This window comes from Bubalus kerabau, chromosome 10 (genome assembly GCF_029407905.1).
Source record: "Bubalus kerabau isolate K-KA32 ecotype Philippines breed swamp buffalo chromosome 10, PCC_UOA_SB_1v2, whole genome shotgun sequence".
NCBI lineage: Eukaryota > Metazoa > Chordata > Mammalia > Artiodactyla > Bovidae > Bubalus > Bubalus kerabau.
In genome coordinates this window covers 12572233-12595732 of record NC_073633.1, presented here as the reverse complement: position 1 = coordinate 12595732, position 23500 = coordinate 12572233, and the positions used below count along the sequence as shown (strand labels likewise).

Here is a 23500-nt window from a genome sequence, read left to right as displayed (position 1 = left end):
TGAAGAAATTTTATTTAAAATATGAGCTTGGAAGCCAGATTATACAACTAAAGAACTGCAGCTTTATTTTTTAGATTCAGCTCTATGGTGATGTGTTTTAGTGACCATTGTACCCCGAGCAAGGTAGGGAAAGGATGCTTAAGCAGGGGTGTCTGCATGAACGTTTGCGCTAGGGTTCCGAACCCACCCCTCCCCAGTCCTCATGAGTGAACACTGCTCTGACCTTTATCATGGGCATTAGCATGTTGAAGCATCTCTCCTCACCAGATGGCAGGCTTCTGGAGGGCAGGGACTATGTGGTTCTCCTCTTGGTATCCTGGGTGGCAAGCACATGCCTGGCCCTGAGCAGGTACACAAGAAGAGTTTGAATGAAGGAGTGGATGGAGTGAATGGACCTAAGTCAAATAATCACATTCACTGGCATATTTCTGATAGTTTAAAAATTGTTTAAGGAAAATGAAGAGAACTTTTAAATTTTCATTTTCTTCTTTTTAACCTAACCATATCAGTTAATAGATATTTGATTTGAGGGGTAATCAGTAAGGAAGAAATGCATATCACAGGACTCCAGCAAACTAGGCCTTCCTATATTATCTTCTACCTTGCTATATTATCTTCTACTTTTCTATATTATCTTCTACCTTCATATTTTGCAGGAAGATCAACTGAGGAACTGAAAGTAAATTTGGTTGATGATGGGGAAGTGGATCTATGATTTTTTATTTACCTTATGTATTTAAAAAAAAAATCCTCAGAATTCTTACTTAACTACCTCCTCTATTGTATACAAAATGTTAAAAAGAAAAACAGCACTGCCTTTTAGCCACTAAGATCTTCAGTTGAACATGTGTGAGCAGTAAATACTGGGAGCTTCCTTTTGTTCATATTTTGAAATGATATAGCACTGGAGATTGGAGAAAGAAATGGCAACCCACTCCAGTGTTCTTGCCTGGAGAACCCCAGGGATGGGGGAGCCTGGTGGGCTGCCGTCTATGGGGTCGCACAGAGTCGGACTCGACTGAAGTGACTTAGCAGCAGCAGCAGCAGCACTGGCGAGTCCAGTAGTGACATCACTTGCATTATCTGATTTCAGCTGCCTGTTTATTAGGGGCACCTAATCTTACCATTTCCCCTGACAGATGCGGAGATGGAGGATTCGGGTGAGCTGGGGCTAAGAAGCATAAGATCAGGCTCATTTTGTTTAATGCAGTGTCCCCTGAGTGCCTGCCCTCTGCCAGGGAGACGAGTGATGTGGGTACCCTCCCACGGCACCTCCCCCCATTCTCTGGATATAGAATCTCCTTTTGCCCAGGCAGGGGACAGCGAACTACCCGCTCGAAGCTAGCTCACACACTGGGACCCCTCAGGGCCAGATTGCAGCACAGTATACCCCATGAGACTGTCCCCTCCAGCCTGCAGAGTTAAGGCTACCTAGGCCTGCCTGACTCACACGCTCGAGGATTGTTTTATACAATTATTATTTATACATGAATATAAACATAGACTCTGCCATATACATAACTCTGCCTAAACGTAGACACATGACCACCTGCACGCTTCCTTAGCGCCCTTGTCTTTACTTCTTCCCCTTCTCCTTTCACATCAGCTGCTACCCCCTCAACCCATAGTGTGTCTCCCTATTTTTCTTCATATATATAAAAAATCTGTATACCCTATACAGTTCTACTTGTTATTTAATACAAGATCATATTATACACATTTTTCTGCATCTTGCTTTTCTCCCAAAACATTATTCCAGAAATCTCTCTGGCAGAGCTCCAATCCAGTCTTTTTAATGGTGGCATAATATTCCCCAGGGTGACTACACATTGTTTACTGAGCCATTCCCCTGCCGATAGGGATTCATTTGTTTTCAGTCTTCAGCCATTCTAAACAACCCTATGACAAACATCCTAATACATGTTACTTTACATATTGGTCCTTTTTAGTTATACAGAATAGATGCCCAGGAGTTGGATCCCTGATTATATCTATTTTTAATTAATAGAAATTGCAGATTGCTTTTCCTAAAAGCCTTCCCATCTCCACTAGGAATGCACAAGTACACTCTCTTCTCAGCCTCCCTTCCAGCTTCGGCTGACAGACCTCTTCATTTGTGTTAGAGTAAGGGATTTAACAACAGACTTAATATAAGTGATGTTGCGCATCTTTTCACAAATTTCCTGGCCATCTGATTTTGCTCTTGAGTCACTCAGCTACTCACATCTCTGGCCCATTTTTCAACTGGCTTGTTTGTCTGTTTCTTCCCAGTTTGTAAGAGCTCTTTGTGTATTACGGTTGTGGCTGAAGATTCTAAGACTTCTCTTCCAAGCCCAGATGATAGGAGCTTCTCTCACTCTGCACTGTAGGGATGGTTGAAATGAGCTCAGGGCTTGCATGGCAGAGCTAGGAAGGCTCTCCTAGGAATGGTTGATGGCCACAGTTACTGCTGGTCACTCTTTAGAGACTGAGTGTTAAAAGAAGACCCTTTTGAGAGAGAAAGTAGCTGTTGTCGGAGGACTGAGAAGGTGAGGCAGTTCTGAACCATGCTGCCTTCCACTGGTTAAGACCTCCGAGAGCGAAGGCCTGCAGAGGCAGAGGAAGTCCCTCTGCCGCCCCCAGAGGGGCAGCACTGTGCTGGCCGACACTTGTGGTTTTGCTTGTCCCTGGCTCAGATGAGCACTCCGCTAAATCCAAAGGATTAAATAATCAAAATCAGTGCTTCTGACCCCTGTTTCCACTTTATATCTTAGAACAGATGGCACTCCTGTATGTGGCACTCCTCTGGGCACCCCAGATTTTGAAGAAACCCAGAGACATCTTATAGGGAGATAAAGCAGGACAGTAATTGGTCACCTCCAGCACTTGTAGGGGCACATCAGTAATAATAGCTCTCAGACTTTGGCACAGGTAGGAGAATCTGAAGCTTATATACCATTTTCAACCCCTATCTCAAGAAAGCATGCAATCTTAAGAATGCAAAACAATAGTCTTGATACTACACAGAAACTTTAAACCTCTTGGTCTATAAATATAGGGACTCATGGTGAAAGTCACTCAGTCGTGTCTGACTCTTTGTGACCTCACGGACTGTATAGTCCATGGAATTCTCCAGGCCAGGACACTGGAGTGGGTGGCCTTTCCCTTCTCCAGGGGATCTTCCCATCCCAGGGATCAAACCCAGGTCTCCTGCATTGCAGGCAGATTCTTTACCAGCTGAGCCACCAGGGACTCATAGTACTACTATTTTCTATTATCTTCACTTTTGTGTATTTCTAGTAGTAAAAAAAAGTGGTGTACTCTGGAAAGATAAGATTCTAATTTAGAAGAAATGGAATTCTAAAAAAAAGGAATGTAGAAAAAACTTCAGGTAAAGTTAGATTACAAAAAAAAAAAGTCTAAAACTAAAATCTGGCTTTGTTTACTAAACATAATGTTTACTAACATAAAAAAAAAAGTTATTCTTGAAGGGGGTCTGTAACTCCCCTCATCCCACCGCTCTAGCTTTGGGGGTTTAGTGGTTTAGTAAATCTCTTGAGGGAAATTTAGCCTTTAATTTCTTAAGACTTTTTATACTAATTGTCATATTCAAATCAATGCCTATTATATCAGAAGATATATAAATAGATAAATAGGTATATTTAAGGTATAAATAGGTATATTAAATAGATATATAAATAGGTAAATATAAATATATAAATAGGCCTATATATATAAATAGGCCTCTTGTTAAAAGAGGCTTGGTACTTATCTTTTTTGATGATTCTGATAATTTTTTTTTTTTTTTAAGTCAAGAGATAATGTTAAATATCCTGCCTAATCTCCAAGGAATTACTTGGTGGGGGAAAAAAAACAAATGAGACTTAGAAAACTATACTGCATCTGTAACGAGCAACTGAATTAAAAGCTTCACTAAATACTATTATTAAAGCAACTCGTGGTGCCACAGAGTTGATTGGTGGGGGCGCGGGCCTGGGTGTGGTCAGGGGATCTCCATGGTGCTGGTCTCTGCAGTGCACAGCGCTCTGTATGCTAGCTGTGCATGCCAGGGACTGCTGAGCACCCAGCTGACCTCCATACCTCCAGTCCATGCGGGCCCCAGCTCCCTCCAGGGCTTTCATTTGTTTGTTTCTGCTGTGAGGAAATTCAAGGATGAATGAGCTGGGACAACTGAGGCAGGAAGCCGAGCAGCTGTGGAATCAGATCCAGAGATCAAGCCTTTGGAGTGGGAGCACTGACTCCAAGACCCTAGACTACCAGAGAACTAACCCTAGAGAGTATCAAATAGTGAGAACTCACACAAAGGAAACCACTTGAATACAAGACCCAGTATCACCCAATCACCAGTAGCACCCTGTGCAGGACGCCTCATCTAAACAACAAACAAAACAAAAATACAAACCAGATCACCAGCAGACAGGATTACCACCTCACTCAGCCTTTGTTTTCAGAGAAAAAACAAACAAACAAAAACTCAGCACAAATCTCACCCTATAGGAAGCTTACACAACCACTGGATCAACCTTAGGAGGGCAGAAACTGAAAGGAAGAAAGAATTCAACTTGAAGCCTGAGAAAAGGAGACCTCAAACGTACTAAGTTAAAAAAAAAAAAAATGAAAAGGCAGAGAAATACTACATAAATGAAGGAACAAACTAGAAACACAGAAGTCCAAATAAATGAAGAGGAAATAGGCAAACTACCTGAAAAAGAATTCAGAATAATGATAGTAAAGATGATCAAAAACCTTGAAAACAAAATGGAGAAAATGCAAGAATTAATTAACAAACACCTAGAAGAATTAGGAGAAGGCAATGGCACCCCACTCCAGTACTCTTGCTGGAAAATCCCATGGACAGAGGAGCCTGGTAGGCTGCAGTCCATGAGGTCGCTAAGAGTCAGACACGACTGAGCTATTTCACTTTGACTTTTCACATTCATGCACTGGAGAAGGAAATGGCAACTCACTCCAGTATTCTCGCCTGGAAAATCCCAGGGACGGGGGAGCCTGTTGGGCTGCCATCTATGGGGTCGCACAGAGTCGGACACAACTGAAGCAACTTAACAGCAGCAGCAGAAGAAGACTTAAAGAATAAACACGCAGAGACAAACAACACAATTAATGAAGTTAAAAATACTCTAGAAGGAATCAACAGAAGAATATCTGAAGCAGAAGAACAAATCAGTGAACTGGAAGATAAAATGGTGGAAATAGCTTCTGAAGAGCAGAATAAAGTAAAAAGAAGGAAATACAATCAATCAAATCCAAGAGGCACAAAGAGTCCCATATAGGATAAACCCAAGGAGAAACATGCCAAGACACATACTAATGAAACTAATAAAGACTAAACACAAAGAAAGAATATTAAAAGCATCAAGGGAGAAGTAACAAGTAACATACAAGGGAAACCCTATATGCTTAATAGTTGATCTTTCAGCAGAAATTGTGCAGGCCAGAAGGGAATGGAAGGATATATTTAAAGTACTGAAAGGGGAAAATCTACAATTAAGATTACTGTACCTGGCAAAGATCTCATTCAAAATTGATTGAGAACCACAAACCAGCTTTACAACAAATGCTAAATGGACTTATATAGTCAAGAAATACAAGAGAAGAAAAAAGATCTACAAAATCAGTTCAGTTGCTCAGTTGTGTCCGACTTTGCGGCCCCATGAACTGCAGCGCGCCAGGCCTCCCTGTCCATCACCAATTCCTGGAGCCCACCCAAACCCATGTCCATCAAGTCAGTGATACCATCCAGCCATCTCATCCTCTCCATATCAACCTTCTCCTCCAGCCCTCAATCTTTCCCAGCATCATGGTCTTTTCAAATGAGTCAGCTCTTCACATCAGGTGACCAAAAGTATTGGAGTTTCAGTTTCAACATCAGTCCTTCCAATGAGCACACAGGACTGATCTCCTTTAGGATGGACTGGTTGGATCTCCTTGCAGTCCAAGAGACTCTCAAGAGTCTTCTCCAACACCACAGTTCAAAAGCATCAATTCTTCGGCACTCAGCTTTCTTTATAGTCCAACTCTCACATCCATTCATGACTACTGGAAAAACCATAGCCTTGACTAGACGGACCTTTGTTGGCAAAGTAATGTCTCTGCTTTTGAATATGCTGTCTAGGTTGGTCATAACTTTCCTTCCAAGGAGTAAGTATCTTTTAATTTCATGGCTGCAGTCACCATCTGCAGTGATTTTGGAGCCCAGAAAAATAAAGTCAGCCACTGTTTCCCCATCTATTTGCCATGAAGTGATGGGACCAGATGCCATGATCTTCGTTTCCTGAATGTTGAGCTTTAGCCAACTTTTTCACTCTCCTCTTTCACTTTCATCAAGAGGCTTTTTAGTTCCTCTTTACTTTCTGCCATAAGGGTGGTGTCATCTGCATATCTGAGGTTATTGATATTTCTCCCGGCAATCTCGATTCCAGCTTGTGCTTCTTCCAGCCCAGCGTTTCTCATGATGTACTCTGCATATAAGTTAAATAAGCAGGGTGACAATATACAGCCTTGACGTACTTCTTTTCCTATTTGGAACCAGTCTGTTGTTTCATGTCCAGTTCTAACTGTTGCTTCCTGACCTGCATACAGGTTTCTCAAGAGGCGGGTCAGGTGGTCTGGTATTCCCATCTCTTTCAGAATTTTCCACAGTTTATCATGATCCACACAGTCAAAGGCTTTGGCATAGTCAATAAAGCAGAAATAGTTTTTCTGGAACTGTCTTGCTTTCTCAATGATCCAGTGGATGTTGGCAATTTGATCTTTGGTTCCTTTGCCTTTTGTAAAACCAGCTTGAACATCTGGAAGTTCATGGTTCATGTATTGCTGAAGCCTGGCTTGGAGAATTTTAAGCATTACTTTACTAGTGTGTGGTGGAGTCGCTCAGTCGTGTCTGACTCTTTGCAACCCCATGGACTGTAGCATACCAGGCTTTTCCATCCATGGGATTTTCCAGGCAAGAGTATTGGAGTGGCCATTTCCTTCTCCATACTAGCGTGTGAGATGAGTGCAATTGTGCGGTAGTTTGAGCATTCTTTGGCATTGCTTTTCTTTGGGATTGGAATGAAAAAACTGACCTTTTCCAGTCCTATGGCCACTGCTGAGTTTTCCAAAGTTGCTGGCATATTGAGTGCAGCACTTTCACAGCATCATCTTTCAGGATTTGGAATAGCTCAACTGGAATTCCATCATCTCCACTAGCTTTGTTCATAGCGATGCTTCCTAAGGCCTGCTTGACCTCACATTTCAGGATGTCTGGCTCTAGGTGAGTGATCACACCATCATGATTATCTTGGTCATAAAGATCTTTTTTGTACAGTTCTTCTGTGTATTCTTGCCACCTCTTCTTAATATCTTCTGCTTCTGTTAGGTCCCTACCATTTCTGTCCTTTATTGAGCCCATCTTTGCATGAAACGTTACCTTGGTATCTCTAATTTTCTTGAAGAGATCTCTAGTCTTTCCCATTCTGTTGGTTTCCTCTATTTCTTTGCATTGATTGCTGAGGAAGGCTTTCTTATCTCTCCTTGCTATTCTTTGGAACTCTGCATTCAAATGAGTATATCTTTCCTTTTTTCCATTGCTTTTTGCTTCCCTTCTTTTCACAGCTCTTTGTAAGGCTTCCTCAGACAGCCATTTTGCTTTTTTGCATTTCTTTTTCGTAGGGATGGTCTTGATTCCTGTCTCCTGTACAATGTCACAAACCTCCAGCCATAGTTAATCAGGCACTCTATCAGATCTAGTCCCTTAAATTGACTTCTCACTTCCACTGTATAGTCCTAAGGGATTTGATTTAGGTCATACCTGAATGGTTTAGTGGTTTTCTCTACTTTCTTCAATTTCAGTCTGAATTTGGCACTAAGGAGTTCATGATCCAAGCCACAGTCTACAAAATCAACCCCAAACAATTAAGAAAATGGCAGTAGGAACATATATATTAATAATTACTTTAATTTCAAATGGATTTAATGCTCCAACCAAAAGACACAGAGTGGCTGAATGCATATAAAAACAAGACCCATATATATGCTGTGTACAAGAAACCCACTTCAGACCTCAAGATACATACAGACTGAAAGTGAGAAGATGGAAAAATATATTCCATGCAAATAGGAAGAAAAAGAAAGCTGGAGTAATAGTAGGAACTTTAACACCCCACTCACACCAATAGACAGATCATCAAAACAGAAAATTAATAAGCAAACACAAGTCTTGAATGATACATTAATGAGATGGATCTCATTGATGTCTTTAGGACATCCCATCCAAATGCAGAAGAATACACCTTCTTCTCAAGTGCACATGGAACATTCTCCAGGATAGACCACATCTTGCTTCACAAACCAAGCCTCAGTAAATTTAAGAAAATTGAAATTGTATCAAGCATCTTCTCTAATCACAATGCAGACTAGATATAAATTACAAGAAAATAAATGTAAGAAACACAAACACAAGGAGATTAAACAACACATTTCTAAACAACCAACAGGTTACTGAAGAAATCAAAAGGGAAATCAGAAAATTTCTAGAAACAAATGACAATGAAAACACAACAACCCAAAACCTATGGGATGCAGCAAAAGCAGTTCTAAGAGGGAAGTTTATAGCAATACAATCCTACCTCAAGAAACAAGAAAAGTATCGAATAGACAACGTAACTTTACACCTAAAACAATGGGAAAAAGAACAACAACAACAACAAGAACAAAAAAAAAAACACTCCAAAATTAGTAGAAGGAAAGAAATCATAAAGATCTGAGCAGAAATAAATGAAAAAGAAATTAAAGAAACAATAGTAAAAATTAATAAAACTAAAATCTGGTTCTTTGAGAATATAAACAAAATTGACAAGCCTTTAGCCAGACTCATCAAGAAAAAAAGAAGAATCAAACCAACAAAATTAGAAATGAAAAAAGAGAGGTTACAACAGACAGTGCAGAAATACAAAGGATTATAAGAGACTATTATTAACAATTATATGGCAATAAAATGGATAACCTGGAAGAACCTGACTGATTCTTAGAAAAGTTCAATCTTCTAAGACTGAATGAGGAAGAAATAGAAATTATGAACAACCCAATTACAAGCACTGAAATTGAAGCTGTGATCAAAAATCTCCCAATAAACAAAAGCCCAGGACTAGATGGCTTCACAGGAGAAGTTTTAGAAGCCATCCTTCTAAAACTCTTTCAAAAAATTGCAGAGGAAGGAACACTTCCAAACTCATTCTATGAGGCCACTATTACCCTGATACCAAAACCAGACAAAGACAACACCAAAAAAGGAAACTACATGCCAATATCACTGATGAACATAGATGCAAAAATTCTCAACAAAATTTTAGCAAACAGAATTCAGCAACACATCAAAAAGCTCATACACCATGATCAAGTTGGGTTTATTCCAGGATGCAAGGATTCTTCAATATATGCAAATCAATCAATGGGATATACCATATTAACAAATTGAAAGATAAAAACTATATGATAATCTCAATAGATGCAGAAAAAGCCTTTGACAAAATTCAGCACCTATTTATGATTAAAATTCTTCAAAAAATGGGCATAAAAGGAACCTACCTCAACACAGTAAAGGCCATATATGATAAGCCTACAGCAAACATTATTCTCAATGGTGAAAAATTGAAAGCATTCCCCCTAAGATCAGGAACAAGACAAGGGTGTCCACTTTGACCACTGTTATTCAACATAGTTCTGGAAGTCCTAGCTATAGCAATCAGAGAAGAAAAAGAAATAAAAGGAATCCAGATCAGAAAAGAAGAAATAAAGCTCTCACTGTTTGCAGATGACATGATACTGTACCTAGAAAACCCTAAAGATAGTATCAGAAAATTACTAGAGCTAATCAGTGAATTTAGCAAAGTTGCAGGATACAAAATCAATACAAAGAAATGACTTGCATTTCTATATACTAACAATGAAAAATCAGAAAGAGAAATTAAGGAATCAATCCCATTCACCATTGCAACAAAAAAAATTAAATATCGAGGAGTAAACTTACCTAAAGAGACAAAAGAACTGTACACAGAAAATTATAAGACACTAATGAAAGAAATCAAAGATGACATAAACAGACGGAGAGATATTCTATGTTCCTGGGTAGGAAGAATCAATATTGTGAAAATGACTATACTACCAAGTGTAATCTACAGATTCAACGTGATCCCTATCAAATTACCAGTGGCATTTTTCACAGAACTGGAACAAAAAATTTCACAATTCATATGGAAACACAAAAGACCCTGAATAGCCAAAGCAGTCTTGAGAAAGAAGAATGGAGCTGGAGGAATCAACCTTCCTGGCTTCAGAGTATACTACAAAGCTACAGTCATCCAGACAGTAGGGTACTGGCACAAAAACAGAAATATAGACCAATGGAACAAGATAGAAAGCCCAGAAGTAAACCCATGTACCTATGGGTACCTTATCTTTTACAAAGGAGGCAAGAATGTACAATGGGGAAAAGAGAGCCTCTTCAATAAATGGTGCTGGGAAAACTGGACAGCTACATCTAAAAGAATGATACTAGAACACTTCCTAACACTATATACAAAGATAAAATGGATTAAAGGCCTAAATGTAAGACCAGAAACTATAAAACTCTTAGGGAAAACAGGCAGAACACTTGATGACATAAATCAAAGCAAGATCCTCTATGACCCACCTCCTAGAGTAAAGGAAATAAAAGTAAACAAGTGGGACCTGATTAAACTTAAAAGCTTTTGCACAGCAAAGGAAACTATAAGCAAGGTGGAAAGACAACCCTCAGAATGGGAGAAAATAATAGCAAGCGAAACAACTGACAAAGGATTAATTTCCAAAATATACAAGCAGCTCATACAACTCAATGCCAAGAAAACAAACAACCCAATCAAAAAGTGGGAAAAAGACCTAAACAGACATTTTTCCAAAGAAGACATAGAGATGGCTAACAAACACATGAAAAGATGCTCAAAATCACTCATTATTGCTGCTGCTGCTGCTGCTGCTAAATCGCATCAGTTTTGTCAGACTCTGTGCGCCCCCATAGGCGGCAGCCCACCAAGCTACGCCATCCCTGGGATTCTCCAGGCAAGAACACTGGAGTGGGTTGCCATTTCCTTCTCCAATGCATGAAAGTGAAAAGTGAAAGTGAAGTCGCTCAGTCGTGTCCGACTCTTAGCGACCCCATGGACTGCAGCCTACCAGGCTCCTCCATCCATGGGATTTGCCAGGCAAGAGTACTGGAGTGGGGTGCCATTGCCTTCTCTGCACTCATTATTAGAGAAATGCAAATCAAAACCACAATGAGATATCACCTCACACCAGTCAGAATGACCATCATCAAAAAATCTACAAACAATAAATGCTAGTGAGGGTGTGGAGAAAAGGGATCACTCTTGCACTGTTGATGGGAATGTAAATTGATACATCTTCACTATGGAAGATGGTATGGAGATTCCTTAAAAAACTAGGAATAAAACCACCATCAGATCAGCTCAGATCAGTCGCTCAGTGGTGTCCGACTCTTTGCGACCCCATGAATCCCAGCACGCCAGGCCTCCCTGTCCATCACCAACTCCCGGAGTTCACTCAGACTCACGTCCATTGAGTCAGTGATGCCATCCAGCCATCTCATCCTCTGTCGTCCCCTTCTCCTCCTGCCCCCAATCCCTCCCAGCATCAGAGTCTTTTCCAGTGAGTCAACTCTTCGCATGAGGTGGCCAAAGTACTGGAGTTTCAGCTTTAGCATCATTCCTTCCAAAAAAATCCCAGGGCTGATCTCCTTCAAAATGGACTGGTTGGATCTCCTTGCAGTCCAAGGGACTCTCAAGAGTCTTCTCCAACACCACAGTTCAAAAGCATCAATTCTTCGGTGCTCAGCCTTCTTCACAGTCCAACTCTCACATCCATACATGACCACAGGAAAAACCATAGCCTTGACTAGATGGACCTTTGTTGGCAAAGTAATGTCTCTGCTTTTGAATATGCTATCTAGGTTGGTCATAACTTTCCTTCCAAGGAGTAAGCGTCTTTTAATTTCATGGCTGCAGTCACCATCTGCAGTGATTTTGGAGCCCATGACCCAGCAATCCCATTCCTAGGCATATAGCCTAAGGAAACCAAAATTGAAAAAGACACATGTATCCCATTGCTCATTGCAGCACTATTTACAATAGCTAGAACATGGAAGCAACCTAGATGTCCATCTACATATGAATGGATAAAGAAGTTGTGGTACATATACACAATGGAATATTACTCAGCCACAAAAAGGAACGCCTTTGAGTCAATTCTGATGAGGCTGATGAACCTAGAACCTATTATACAGAGTGAAGTGACTCAGAAAGAGAAAGATAAATATTGTGTTCTAATGCACATTCACAGAATCTAGAAAAATGGTACAAATAATTTATTTACAGGGTAGCAATGGAGAAACAGACCTAGAGAACAGACTTATGGACATGGGGAGAGGGGAGGAGAGGGTGTGATGTACGGAAAGAGTAAACATGGAAACTTACATTACCATATGTAAAATAGATCACTAATAGGAATTTGCTGTATGGCTCAGGAGATTCAAACAGGGGCTCTGTATCAACCTAGAGGGGGGGATGGGGAGGGAGTTGGGAGGGAGGTTCAAAAGGAAGGGGAAATATGTATTCCTATCACTGATTCACGTAGAGGTTTGACCAGTGAGCCAGTGAAGTTGCTCAGTCTTGCCTGACTCTTTGTGATCCCATGGACTGTAGCCTACCAGGCTCATCCATTCCAGGCAAGAGTACTGGAGTGGGTTGCCATTTCCTTTTCCAGGGGATCTTCCCAACCCAGGGATCGAACCCAAGTCTCCCACATTGCAGGCAGATGCCTTACCATCTGAGCCAGCAGGGAAGCCCAGAAAACAACAAAATTCTGTAAAGCAATTATCCTTCAATAAAAAAATAAATTAAAAAAAATCAACTTGTCTTTTCTGTTCTTATTTTTGTGTCCAACTCTTTGCGACCCCGTGGGCTGTAGCCCTCCAGGCTCCTCTGTCCGTGGGATTCTCCAGGCAAGAATGCTGGAGTGGGCTGCCATTTCCGTCTCCAGGGCATCTTCCCGACCCAGGGATCGAACTCGGGTCTCCCACATTGCAGGCAGATACTTTATCCTCTGAGCCACCAGGGAATCCCCCAGTCATCCCTCGTTGCCTTTAATAAAAGATTCTGGAACTTCACCATCTCCACGGCTGCTGGTTCAAACCCTGACAGGAGCACTGGCCATCTCACTGCCCAGTCTTCTCCCAACTTGGCCTGAATTCTCCCCATGAAATAAGTTCTCAGGAGAGCTCCAAGGTGTTCTCCTTTTTTAAACTTCCAAAGCAGATTTGTTGAGAATCATACATTTGATCCTTTGTGAAGTTATTTTTTTAAAGAAGAAATGTCACCTTTTCTATCTCCTTCCTCATTTGATAGGTCATCACATTGGGAAATGCTTTCTTAATAGAAAAGACCTTGCAATGAGAGGCATTGTGTTGTGTTTGGACCCCTTTAACTACAACTGTTTGTTGGACAAAACAAACAACTATTATTTTTTTCTTGGAACTGACCAACCTTTTATCTTGCAAATATACAGAGAGGGCCATTTAGTTGGGATAAGCAGCACAGAGAACTAATTTTGTTTCATGACTGGAGCAACTATGAGAGGGTTGGGAAAATGAACACCAGAAGGTCATGGCACTAGCTAGTATTTCTAGTGTCTTTTAGGGCTGTTTAATTGAATGTCTTTTACTGGCTGCCTGTCCTCTGAATTTACTCCTAGCACAGCTGATGGTTCTTGAGATCTCAGAAGTCACGCCAGTGTTTCCACCTGAGAACTTGGGTCTGCTGAAAACTCTGAGGCAATGACCGAGACTGCCCACCGCCTCATTTGAAGGTAAGTTTAGAAAACTGCCTTGTATATTGCTGTTTTCTAAATGAGATGTGCATTTTAATGACTCAGGACAATTTTCTCATAAGCACATGGTTTTTAAAATCACAAAAAGATATTTTTATCTTGAAAAAAGTTTTCTCTGAAAGCTTTTTAAAAAGCTGCTTAGTCCTAGCACTTAAGGTCTAAGAAACAAAATTTTCATTCCTAAAACTCTTTTTCCCCACTCCTTCCTTCTGTAACACTGCAAGAAGAATTCAAAAGGGAGCCTTGCTTTTATTCAGAAAAGGTCAGTTTCTTTTAAAAAAAGCATAAAAGAGACTAGTTAAAACTAATATATATATAAAGCACTTTTAAAACTTATGGGAAGCTTGGCTTCCCAATTTTAGTCTCAGTACTTGTTAGGTAAGGATCCAGTGAATTTCAAAGACTCCTGATTATGGAAAGAAGTCCTAGGCATCTTGAACATTTTTTTTTTCTGAGTAATTAACATGCTGAAATAAACAAATGAACATACATACTGAGAAAGACTTATTTCTCAAGGGCCCTTGCTCCTTGGAAGAAAAGCTATGACCAACCTAGACAGCGTATTAAAAAGCAGAGACATACTTTGCCAAGAAAGGCCAGTCTAGTCAAAGCTATGGTTTTTCCAGTAGTCATGTATGGATGTGAGAGTTGGACTATAAAGAAAGCTGAGTGCCAAAGAATTGATGCTTTTGAACTGTGGTGTTGGAGAAGACTCTTGAGAGTCCCTTGGACTGCAAGGATATCCAACCAGTCCATCCTAAAGGAGATCAGTCCCATGTGTTCATTGGAAGGGCTGATGTTGAAGCTGAAACTCCAATACTTTGACCACCTGATGCAAAAAACTGACTCACTGGAAAAGACCCTGATGCTGGGAAAGATTGAAGGCAGGAGGAGAAGGGGACGACAAAGGATGAGATGGTTGGATGGCATCACCAATTCAATGGACGTGAGTTTGAGTAAGCTCCAGGAGTTGGTGATGGACAGGGAGGCCTGGCGTGCTGCAGCCCATGGGGTCGCAAAGAGTTGGACACAACTGAGCAACTGAACCGAACTGATAAAGAAATGCAAGTGACTATCCAAACTACAGGATTTTATCAATAGTGAGAACGAGGCATGGTTTCTTCACAGGTTAAATCTAGTCCTAGAAGCTGTGTGTTGGAGCGGTTGTCCAGTTGCACATGTAATTTTGCGGTCGTTAACTTTAGCCCTGTCTCCCTCGGTGCAGGCGCTGCCTAAAGAATGAGGAGCGAAGAGCCGGCAGTGACCATGGAAGAGACCGGCGGGCCAGACGCGGCTGCGGGCCGCCTGGGGGCGCCGTACTCCGAGGCCTGGGGGTACTTCCACCTGGCTCCCGCGCGCCCTGGCCACGCGGCGGGCCCCTGGGCCACCTGCCGGCTGTGCGGGGAGCAAGTGGGCCGCGGCCCGGGCTGGCACGCGAGCACCCCGGCGCTCTGGAAGCACCTGAGGAGCGCGCACCGGCGGGAGCTGGCGGAGAGCGCCGCCCGCCGCTCGCCACCCGCCGCCCCTGGCCCCGTCGCGGCCGCCGAGGGCGACTGGGCGCGCCTCCTCGAGCAGATGGGCGCGCTGGCCGTGCGGGGCAGCCTGCGCGAGCGGGAGCTGGCGCGGCGCGAGGCGGCGGTGGAGCAGGGCGAGCGCGCCCTGGAGCGCAGGCGGCGGGCGCTCCAGGAGGAGGAGCGCGCGGCGGCCCAGGCGCGCCGGGAGCTGCAGGCAGAGAGGGAGGCGCTGCAGGCGCGGCAGCGAGAAGTGAGCCGGCGCGAGGGCGCCTTGGCCCCGGCCCCCTCGCTGCACGCTCCGCTCAAAGACGAGCCCGAGGGGGAACCCAGGGACGGCTGCGTCATCACGAAGGTTCTCCTGTAGGTTTTGGCCGCTCCCACCCCCCCCCCCCCCCCAACTCCACCAGCGTGTGGCCCGCGGAGCGGCGTCTTCAGCTTCACCTGGGAGCGGGATCTCAGTCCCTTGACCCCTCTGCCGAATTGAAATCGCCAAATGCAGGGTCTTAAGAAGCAGAACCAGAACATGCTCGTGATCCTCTCCGGCGGCCTCCTCTGCTGGTGCCGTTTCGTGGGATCCGCGCAGGCGGGGGTTTTCCTCTGACCGCCTTTGGAAAAGAGTCCACTGGCCCCGTGAACCTAGAGCACTTGGAGCCATGGCCATTCTTCGGCCGGTAACTTTGAAAGGACCGAAACTTCCTTACACACCAAAGACTATCACACCATGTGCCCGCAACCCAGGGTAGAGTGTGCATTGAAACGAGGATCAGGCATTTTTACCCCCCAAAAGTTTTACTTCCTAACGAGTAAGTCTTTGATGAGTAGCCCTTGCCCAGGTTTAGTTTCCAGAACTGCTCATTACCCTAGCATTCCTAGTGCCTTAGGAAGGCAGTCCTGGAGAAGCCCTCCTTTTGCTCCCCTCCCCAGCTGGCCCCCCAGTACCAAGCGCCTTGTCTCACCTCCGCCGTCTTCCTTCCCCCGTTGCAGCCTGATGGCAGCTGTGGCAGGTTTCCCCACTTCACTGCCTCACACCTGCCACCTTACTTGCAAGACCTGACCTCAGCCCGCCCTCCTTGACAGGAAGGGAGCTTCCTCCCCCACGTCTCCTCAGCCCTCACACCTGGGCCAAGGGGAAGGCACCCTCCCATCTGAGGCCACCTCCTTCACCTTTTTTGGGTCTTTTGATGTTGCCATGCTAAGTCCTGTCCAACTCTTTTTCGACCCCATGGATTGTAGTCCCCAGGCTCCTTCCCAGGCAGTAATACGGAGTGGGTTGCCATTTTCTACTCCAGGGATCTTCCCCATTCAGGGATCAAACCTACGGCTCCTGCGTTGCAGGCGGATTCTTTACCACTGAGCCACCTGGGAAGCCCCATGGATGTCTTATAGAATGTCGGATACTCTGGATTTTTCTGATTGTTTCCTTAGGCCAAATTATGTACTCCTTCTTGGTTCATCTACCCGGAGAGCTCCAACAGTCACCGCCGTGCCAGAAACTCCTGACTACCTCCAGCCTTGTGTGCTCTTCCCAGGTCTGTCCTTCATGTTCAGTCCCCTGCAGCACATCTCCACCTCTACGTGCACATCTTGCCACTGGGGATGGAAGGGGTAAATGTATTCAACTCCACATCCCCACCCCTGACCCAATGGCTAAGAATTATTGGGCTCTTAAAATGTGTCAGGTGCCTTTACATGTATTTTCTCACTTTATTTCCATAGCAGCTCCCTGGGGAGGGGGGCATATTAATACTAATACTCTGCCCACTTTACAGCTAATGGAACTGAGAGAGGGCTAAAGTGGCTTGTACAAGATGACAGCTGGTAAGTAGCAGTGTCAGCAGTCCAATCCAGTCTCTACCTCCAGATGCCGTGTTCCCGGCTGCTGTACTGTTGCCCTTGTTACTCACTCATCCCAGCTGACACCTGTTTGCTTCCTAATTCCAGCTCCAGGTCGTACCATCAGTGACACTGACATGTACTGACCACTCACCATGCCAGAGCTGTGCAAAAATGCTGGACAATAACTGCCTACCGTGCAGTAACCCCATGATATAATTACTCCTACACCCACTTTGCAGAGGAGAGACAGGCTCAGAGGAACTAAGTAATGTCGAGGAAGAATGGGATTTGAGCACCAGTCCTGCTGAATCCTAGGCCCCTGATCTCTTGAGTCTATTTCTAGTGGCTCAGTTGGTAATGAAGAAGACCCAGGTTCAATCCCTGGGTCAGGAAGATCCCCTGGAGAAGGGCATGGCAACCCACTCCATTATTCTTGCCTGGAGAATTCCATGGGCAGAGGAATTCCATGAGCACCAGGAATTCCTGGTGGGTTACAGAACATGGTGTCACAGAGTCCAATACAACTGAGTGACTGAGACTTTCACTTTTACATCTGTCTTCCTTCTGATGTCACCTGCCCAGCTCAGGACCCGGTTATCATTCAGCTGGGATTCACTTTTCCATCCTCGTCTTCTCACACTACCACCTACCTGACACTCAACTTAGCCAGAGGAATTGTTCTGACACTGATTATATCACATTTCCTGCTCAAGACGAGATCACCCATCCTCTGCAAGCTCTCTTTGTGGCCTGACAGTCAAGTCCCCTCCAGCCCTGTGCCAGTCTTATCTGTCCCCTCCTCCACACACGCTGTATGCTTCAGCCAAATTGGACTCCTTGTTCTGATGTGTCCTGGTCTTGGCACCTCTGTGCCTGTTTGCACTTCCACCTCTTAAAAAAAGCCCTTCAATCTGAGTATGAAAAATACCACTCATTTTCTAAGAATAAACTCAAATTCGACTCCCTCCATGCAGCTTTCCTGGATTCCTCATCATTCAGAAATGATTCTTTACTTCTCTGGACTCTCAGCATTTTGTGTCTCAAAGCCCTTAGGAAGGCCCTCTGGTGTGTACCCTTGGGAGCCGGACTGGTGTTCATTCATCCAGCTCCCCCAGTGTCTTACCTGTGGCAGCTGCTCAATAAATATTTGAGGCGATAAACCCATTCAGTTTTCCCAATTAATACAATTATTCCTTTATCTTTAATTCTGAGTGGAATTCCTAACAGAAAAAAGAAGTAGCCTAAAAGGAAGCAGAAGTAAATTTTTAAAAGCTGTTTAGTCAGTGAACTTTTAATGTGTCCGTTTGGGGCTGTTTGGTTTGAATCTAATCACGAGGTATATCAATTATCAGGAACACTTTTCTTAAAATTATTATTTTTTTCATTACACAATTAATATAAATGCAATGCCCCAATCTAGGAAGAAAAACTGAAAGAAAAAATCTCCCAAAGTCCTGTCATCTTAGTCAGACTGCTATTAACATTTTATTTTATTCTTCTTGTCTCCTGCAGTTTTTGTATTACTCTAAAAATAATGTTATTTCTATTAAGAACTGAAATGTAACTTCTTCATGTGTGTTTATAATTGGGCTATACAATCTGAATTTGGACTTTTAGGAAAGAAAAAAAAATGTCACTCTTCAGTTTCACCAATTGTTCAAACCATTAATGTAAGCAAAGAATGAGTTTTAGAATCTTAACCACTCTTTCAAGAAAGGTGGCTAATGGGTGCACCAGTCATCTGTTCAGGGGATGGGGAAAGCAATTAGCCTGACAGATGACTTACTATTGGTTGTGGGTGTTAAAACACTTTTTACACTTCTGCATTGCTATAGCTTTTCCATATCGAGCATAAATTACTTTTATAATTAAAAATAAAGATTACTTCTTGCAAATGGAAAATCCTTACTATCAGCATTCAGCTTATTTAAGATACACAAGGCTTCCCACACAAGAACTGAGATAACCTGCAATTCCAGAAAAGCCTAGAAGGAAATGCAGTCCAACTCGATCATTTGACAGATGAGAAAAATAAGCCTGAGTGGCTCATCCACTTGGTGGCTACAATGCCTCACCTGACTCCATCCTCGTCAGACACTCTCGCCCTGGCCCTGGCCCTCTCTGGCCCTGAGGGCTTCTGCTGGCTCACCTGGCAGAGCACAAGGGCTACCAGGACCAGCTGCCTGAGCTGGCATCCTGTCGGGTAAGTGCTGGGATCTGAAAGTGCAGAGGTGGTTCCGGGGATAACCTCGGTCTCTCTGGCCCAGTCTGCTCACATTAGCGTTGTCACTGCTAATGGGTGGTGGGGATGTGCCCTTCTTATACTGGCAGAACTTCCCTGATTGATACAGTAAGGCTTGCTAATAGCAGCAGACAGTTGCTGCCTTTGAGGGCAAGGCACATGGCAAGGTGGAGGTCTGGAACTGGGATGCAGAATGCCCTGAATCCAACTCCTGAACTCCTGCCATGATGTCAAGTGATGGGCCACTTCTTTTAAGTTGAGATTCGGCAGAGGAGAGGGTGTGGGCAAATCAGGGTAATGACAACCAAGACCGAAAGAGCTAGAGCTCTATGCACCTAAGGTGTCGCCCTTGGAGGCTGGAGAAGGGAACGGCTTGCTTAGTTTGGGCTGAATTTCTACTTTAGAAAGCTGTCTATGTCTTAATGTCTCAGAAAGGATTCATAAAAACTAAGCTTTTGTTTTGCTACCATGGACTTACTGGGGAATTCTGTTTCTAAAAAGGTTTGATCTTCAGTCTGCTCCTTTGTCTGGAAAATGGATGATGTGATCATTAAGGTCCCCTTGGCTCTAATGTACTATGATAACATAAAGTTCAGTGAAACAGCAATCTCTGAGTGAATCGGTGGTTCTGTTTAGATTTTCCTGTTAATTGTAGATTTAGAAGAAAGTGTTTAGTCACATATATGTTTTTACTATTAAAAATAACAATGGTGTATCACACTTCTTCTACAGAAGTGAGGCACTATGAGATTCACTACCCAGAACTGAAAATGTGTGTAAGCATGCTCTCCCATTCCCCAGTCTCGGTTCTCACAGCACCCTGCAAGCAGGGCAGGTATAATCATCCATGTGTTACTCTGAGGCCCCACACTTCAACAAGGTGAAACGGCCTACGAGAGACCACAGCTCCTAAGCCGCAGACTGGAAGCTGGACATCAATCCATGGGCCCCAGCCAGATGTGGAACCAAACAGCCGACCTCCTTCCATGACTCTCTTCTGACCCACCTCTTCACCACTGCCTGACCTGTATCGTGGCCTGAGTGTCTGCTGACACTGGTCCATGTGGGCTATTCCTGCCCATGAGCTCTGGGGCTGAGAGGAAGCGAGGCTGGCCATCATGAGTTTTGTATGGCTGCTGTAACAGATTCCACAAACTTGGTAGCTAAAAACAACACAAATGTATTAACTTACAGTTCTGCAGGTCAGAAGTCTTAAAATGCCTCTCAAAGTGTTGGCAGGGCTGTGTTCTTTTCTAGAGGCTCCAGAAGAGAATCTTGTTTTTTGTGTGTGTGTGTGTTTTCTTTTTCTGGTTTCTGGAGGCTGCCCAAGTTCTGGCTTCTTCTTCAAGGCCAGCAGGGACCAGTCTTTCTCACAACCCATCAGTCTGCCCCTCTCGTCCACATTTTAAAGGGCTGTCTACTGAACTTAAGTTCAGTTGGTCAGCAACCTAATTCTACTGCAAACGGAGTCCCCCCTGCCAGGTAATACTGCGGTTCCAGGGGTTAGGGTATGGACGCGTGGGGAGGTGGGGAAGTGGCAGGCATTATCTACCTACCGTAGCACATTACACTGTCTGACCTGGGTCTGGATGGGGGTGATGTGAGAAAGGAACATGCCTGAGGAGCCCCTCCTCCTTGGGAATCAGCACTTTACTGGGGATCCTCATCTTTCCCTCTTGTGTCTTCCTCGGTCTCTCTGCCCAGTGCAGGGAGTCCTCATAGCCTTTTCTGAGAAAGATACCTAGAAAGTGGTATGAAGAATGCCTCCGGAGTTTATAAATTTGTACACTGACTAGAAAGGCTGGTGTGTGTGTGTGTGTGTGTGTGTGTGTGTGTGTGTGTGTGTGTGTGAAGAGTTGAGTCTTTAGTCAGATGTGAATTAAACTCTTAAGTTAAAAAAAAAGTGCTCAAATGTTATTAGTAAAAATGTTGAAACACAAAAAAATTAAAAATAAAATCTAAGCTTCCAACTACCTCTATTAGATGTCACCTTGGCAACCACTTCAATCTCTCTGAAATCCAGTTTCTTCATCAGTAAAATGGGGATAAGACATACCTTACAGAGTTGCTATTATGATTACTATTTAGGCAAATTCTGACGTATTTTAAACTCAGTAACAATGACTCCTTTTTTTCCTTTTTTCTCTTACTTATCTGAAAGACAGCTCTAAACCAATCCGAAGGACTTCAGAAAGAGCAAGTTCCTCCGGGATGACTCCCGAGAGGAGAGGAACATAAGCCACAAGGCTCTGCCAAATCATTCTCCCTCATGATGGGACTACTCTTCTATCAAAACATAAATATCACACCTGATTTGCCAAAGAAGCCAATCCAGTCAAGCTCAACTTGACTTGTGACTACCAAGTCGTCTGACTCATCTTACAAGTAAATCTATCAAAGCCAATCCATCTATGCACTTCTGCCTTCAAAGTTATCACCTTTGAAGATTATATAGTTATTCCACAAATGCTTCCAAGCTTAAAGCCCTTGAGGAGTTTCTGGTGTGTTCTAAAGTTACAAATATTCATCTTTCCAGGAAAAGTTGATTTTTGAAAAGAGCTGCCAGTTACTCAGAGCCCAGTCTGATGAATATAACCAGATTAACATTTCTGGTTAATAGGGTGTGATTATAATAAAGCAGCGATAATTCTGTGTGTGGTTCATAAATTGGCCTTGAAGGTGTTGTACATTAAGGTTAAGTAAAGGGAGCATAATCCTAGTGGTGATTAAAGCCCGTTTTAGTGGGTTTATGATGTGAATGAATTCAGATAGCACTGGGAGTCATTACATATTTAAACAGTATTAAATGTTTCTCTTTATGAAAATCTTAATTACGACATTCTCTGAAATCTGATTTCATAGTATTAAAATGAAGGCTTTAAGGAAAAGCATTAAATGCTAATGAGAGCTTTATTATTTCAGTATATATTCTCTTGGGCCTTTGGTCAAGGTAAGTAATGATCAGATGAATGAGTTGGCAACCTTCCTGGCCTCTGAAGTCTACTAGTAATTGGAAGCTAAGTAACACACTGTCACATGTTTAAATATATTTAATAATAGTCCACCAACTTTTCCCTGTCTTGCTTTCTGGGCAATGAAACACCATGGCATTCTAACACAGATAAGGAAAGCTGGCTTTCTGTCCGGAGAATTTCTGAAAGTCATCCTGACTCAGCGCACTCAAGACTCTGTTTGCGTCCATCACATTAGCTTCCCCAAGCTCCTCATCCTCCAGGGACTTTTGATTTAAAGGTTTTCCATCAACTCCAATTTCTAACAACTTGATAAATGGTTTTTGTTTTGTTTCTTTGGTACTTCAGTGCTCTATTGTTGAGACTTAGGACCACAAAACCCAAATGTCTGATGAGGCAGAAGTACTAATATTTTCAGGTAGTCAGAGAAGATTCATAATCAAGTGAGGGGCTTGCAGCCTCTAAGGTTCTACTGTTGTCTACATATCCAAAACCCTTAAAAACATGACTGAAATATTTTGAAGGCAGAGTTTATAATATTCCCCTAAGAATGTCTGATTTAGGGACAAATCTGAAAGTACTGTTTATATTCCAGGTGGTGCAGTGGTAAAGAACCCGCCTGTCAATGCAGGAGACACAAGAGAGCAAGTTCCGTCCCTGGGTCAGGAAATCCCCTAGAGTAGGAAATGGTTACCCGCTCCTATTCTGTCCATGGCATGAGAACTGGACTCACCAGTTTAGCGTCCCATCCTGTTCCCACCTCTACATCTCTCTCATTCTCACACTCACACACTTGTAGCTCCTAAGACAATGCCACTGGTTCTGTCAAACAGTTTGAAAACCAAGTTCAGATCAGTGTTGTTCTAACTGTAGGGCTCACCCCATTAATGGACTATAAAATCAATGCAGTGGTTGGAATCAGTAATTTGGAAAACAAAAAAGAAGTGCATTACATGAACTAATAGCTAAGTGAAAGTGACTCAGCCATGTCCAGCTCT

General features: G+C 43.2%; 1 protein-coding gene, 1 long non-coding RNA gene and 1 other non-coding gene across 4 annotated transcripts in view; 2 read left to right on the top strand and 1 right to left on the bottom strand.

The window, feature by feature from the left end:
• LOC129620860 (uncharacterized) overlaps window positions 1–17394 on the bottom strand; it is a 48857-nt gene extending 31463 nt beyond the window's left edge. For both annotated transcript variants that reach the window (XR_008698754.1, XR_008698753.1), the window contains exons 1-2: window positions 16409–17394; window positions 224–341 (exon numbers count right to left, since the gene is read on the bottom strand). This is a non-coding gene — a long non-coding RNA (uncharacterized LOC129620860). The remainder of the gene's footprint in view (window positions 1–223; window positions 342–16408) is intronic.
• On the top strand, window positions 2514–2651 carry LOC129622192 (small nucleolar RNA SNORA47). The gene has a single exon (XR_008699868.1). It is a non-coding gene; the product is annotated as a small nucleolar RNA SNORA47 (small nucleolar RNA).
• Window positions 13747–16728, top strand: ZBED3 (zinc finger BED-type containing 3). Its single transcript, XM_055536633.1, has 2 exons — window positions 13747–13917; window positions 15164–16728. The coding sequence occupies exon 2, from the start codon at window positions 15178–15180 to the stop codon at window positions 15814–15816; it is 639 nt and encodes a 212-aa protein (XP_055392608.1). The 5' UTR covers window positions 13747–13917; window positions 15164–15177; the 3' UTR covers window positions 15817–16728.
• Window positions 17395–23500: the final 6106 nt, after the last annotated feature.

Excerpts from the sequence above, each read along its gene's own strand:
- ZBED3 (XM_055536633.1), top strand. The coding sequence starts at position 15,178 with ATGAGGAGCGAAGAGCCGGCAGTGACCATGGAAGAGACCGGCGGGCCA.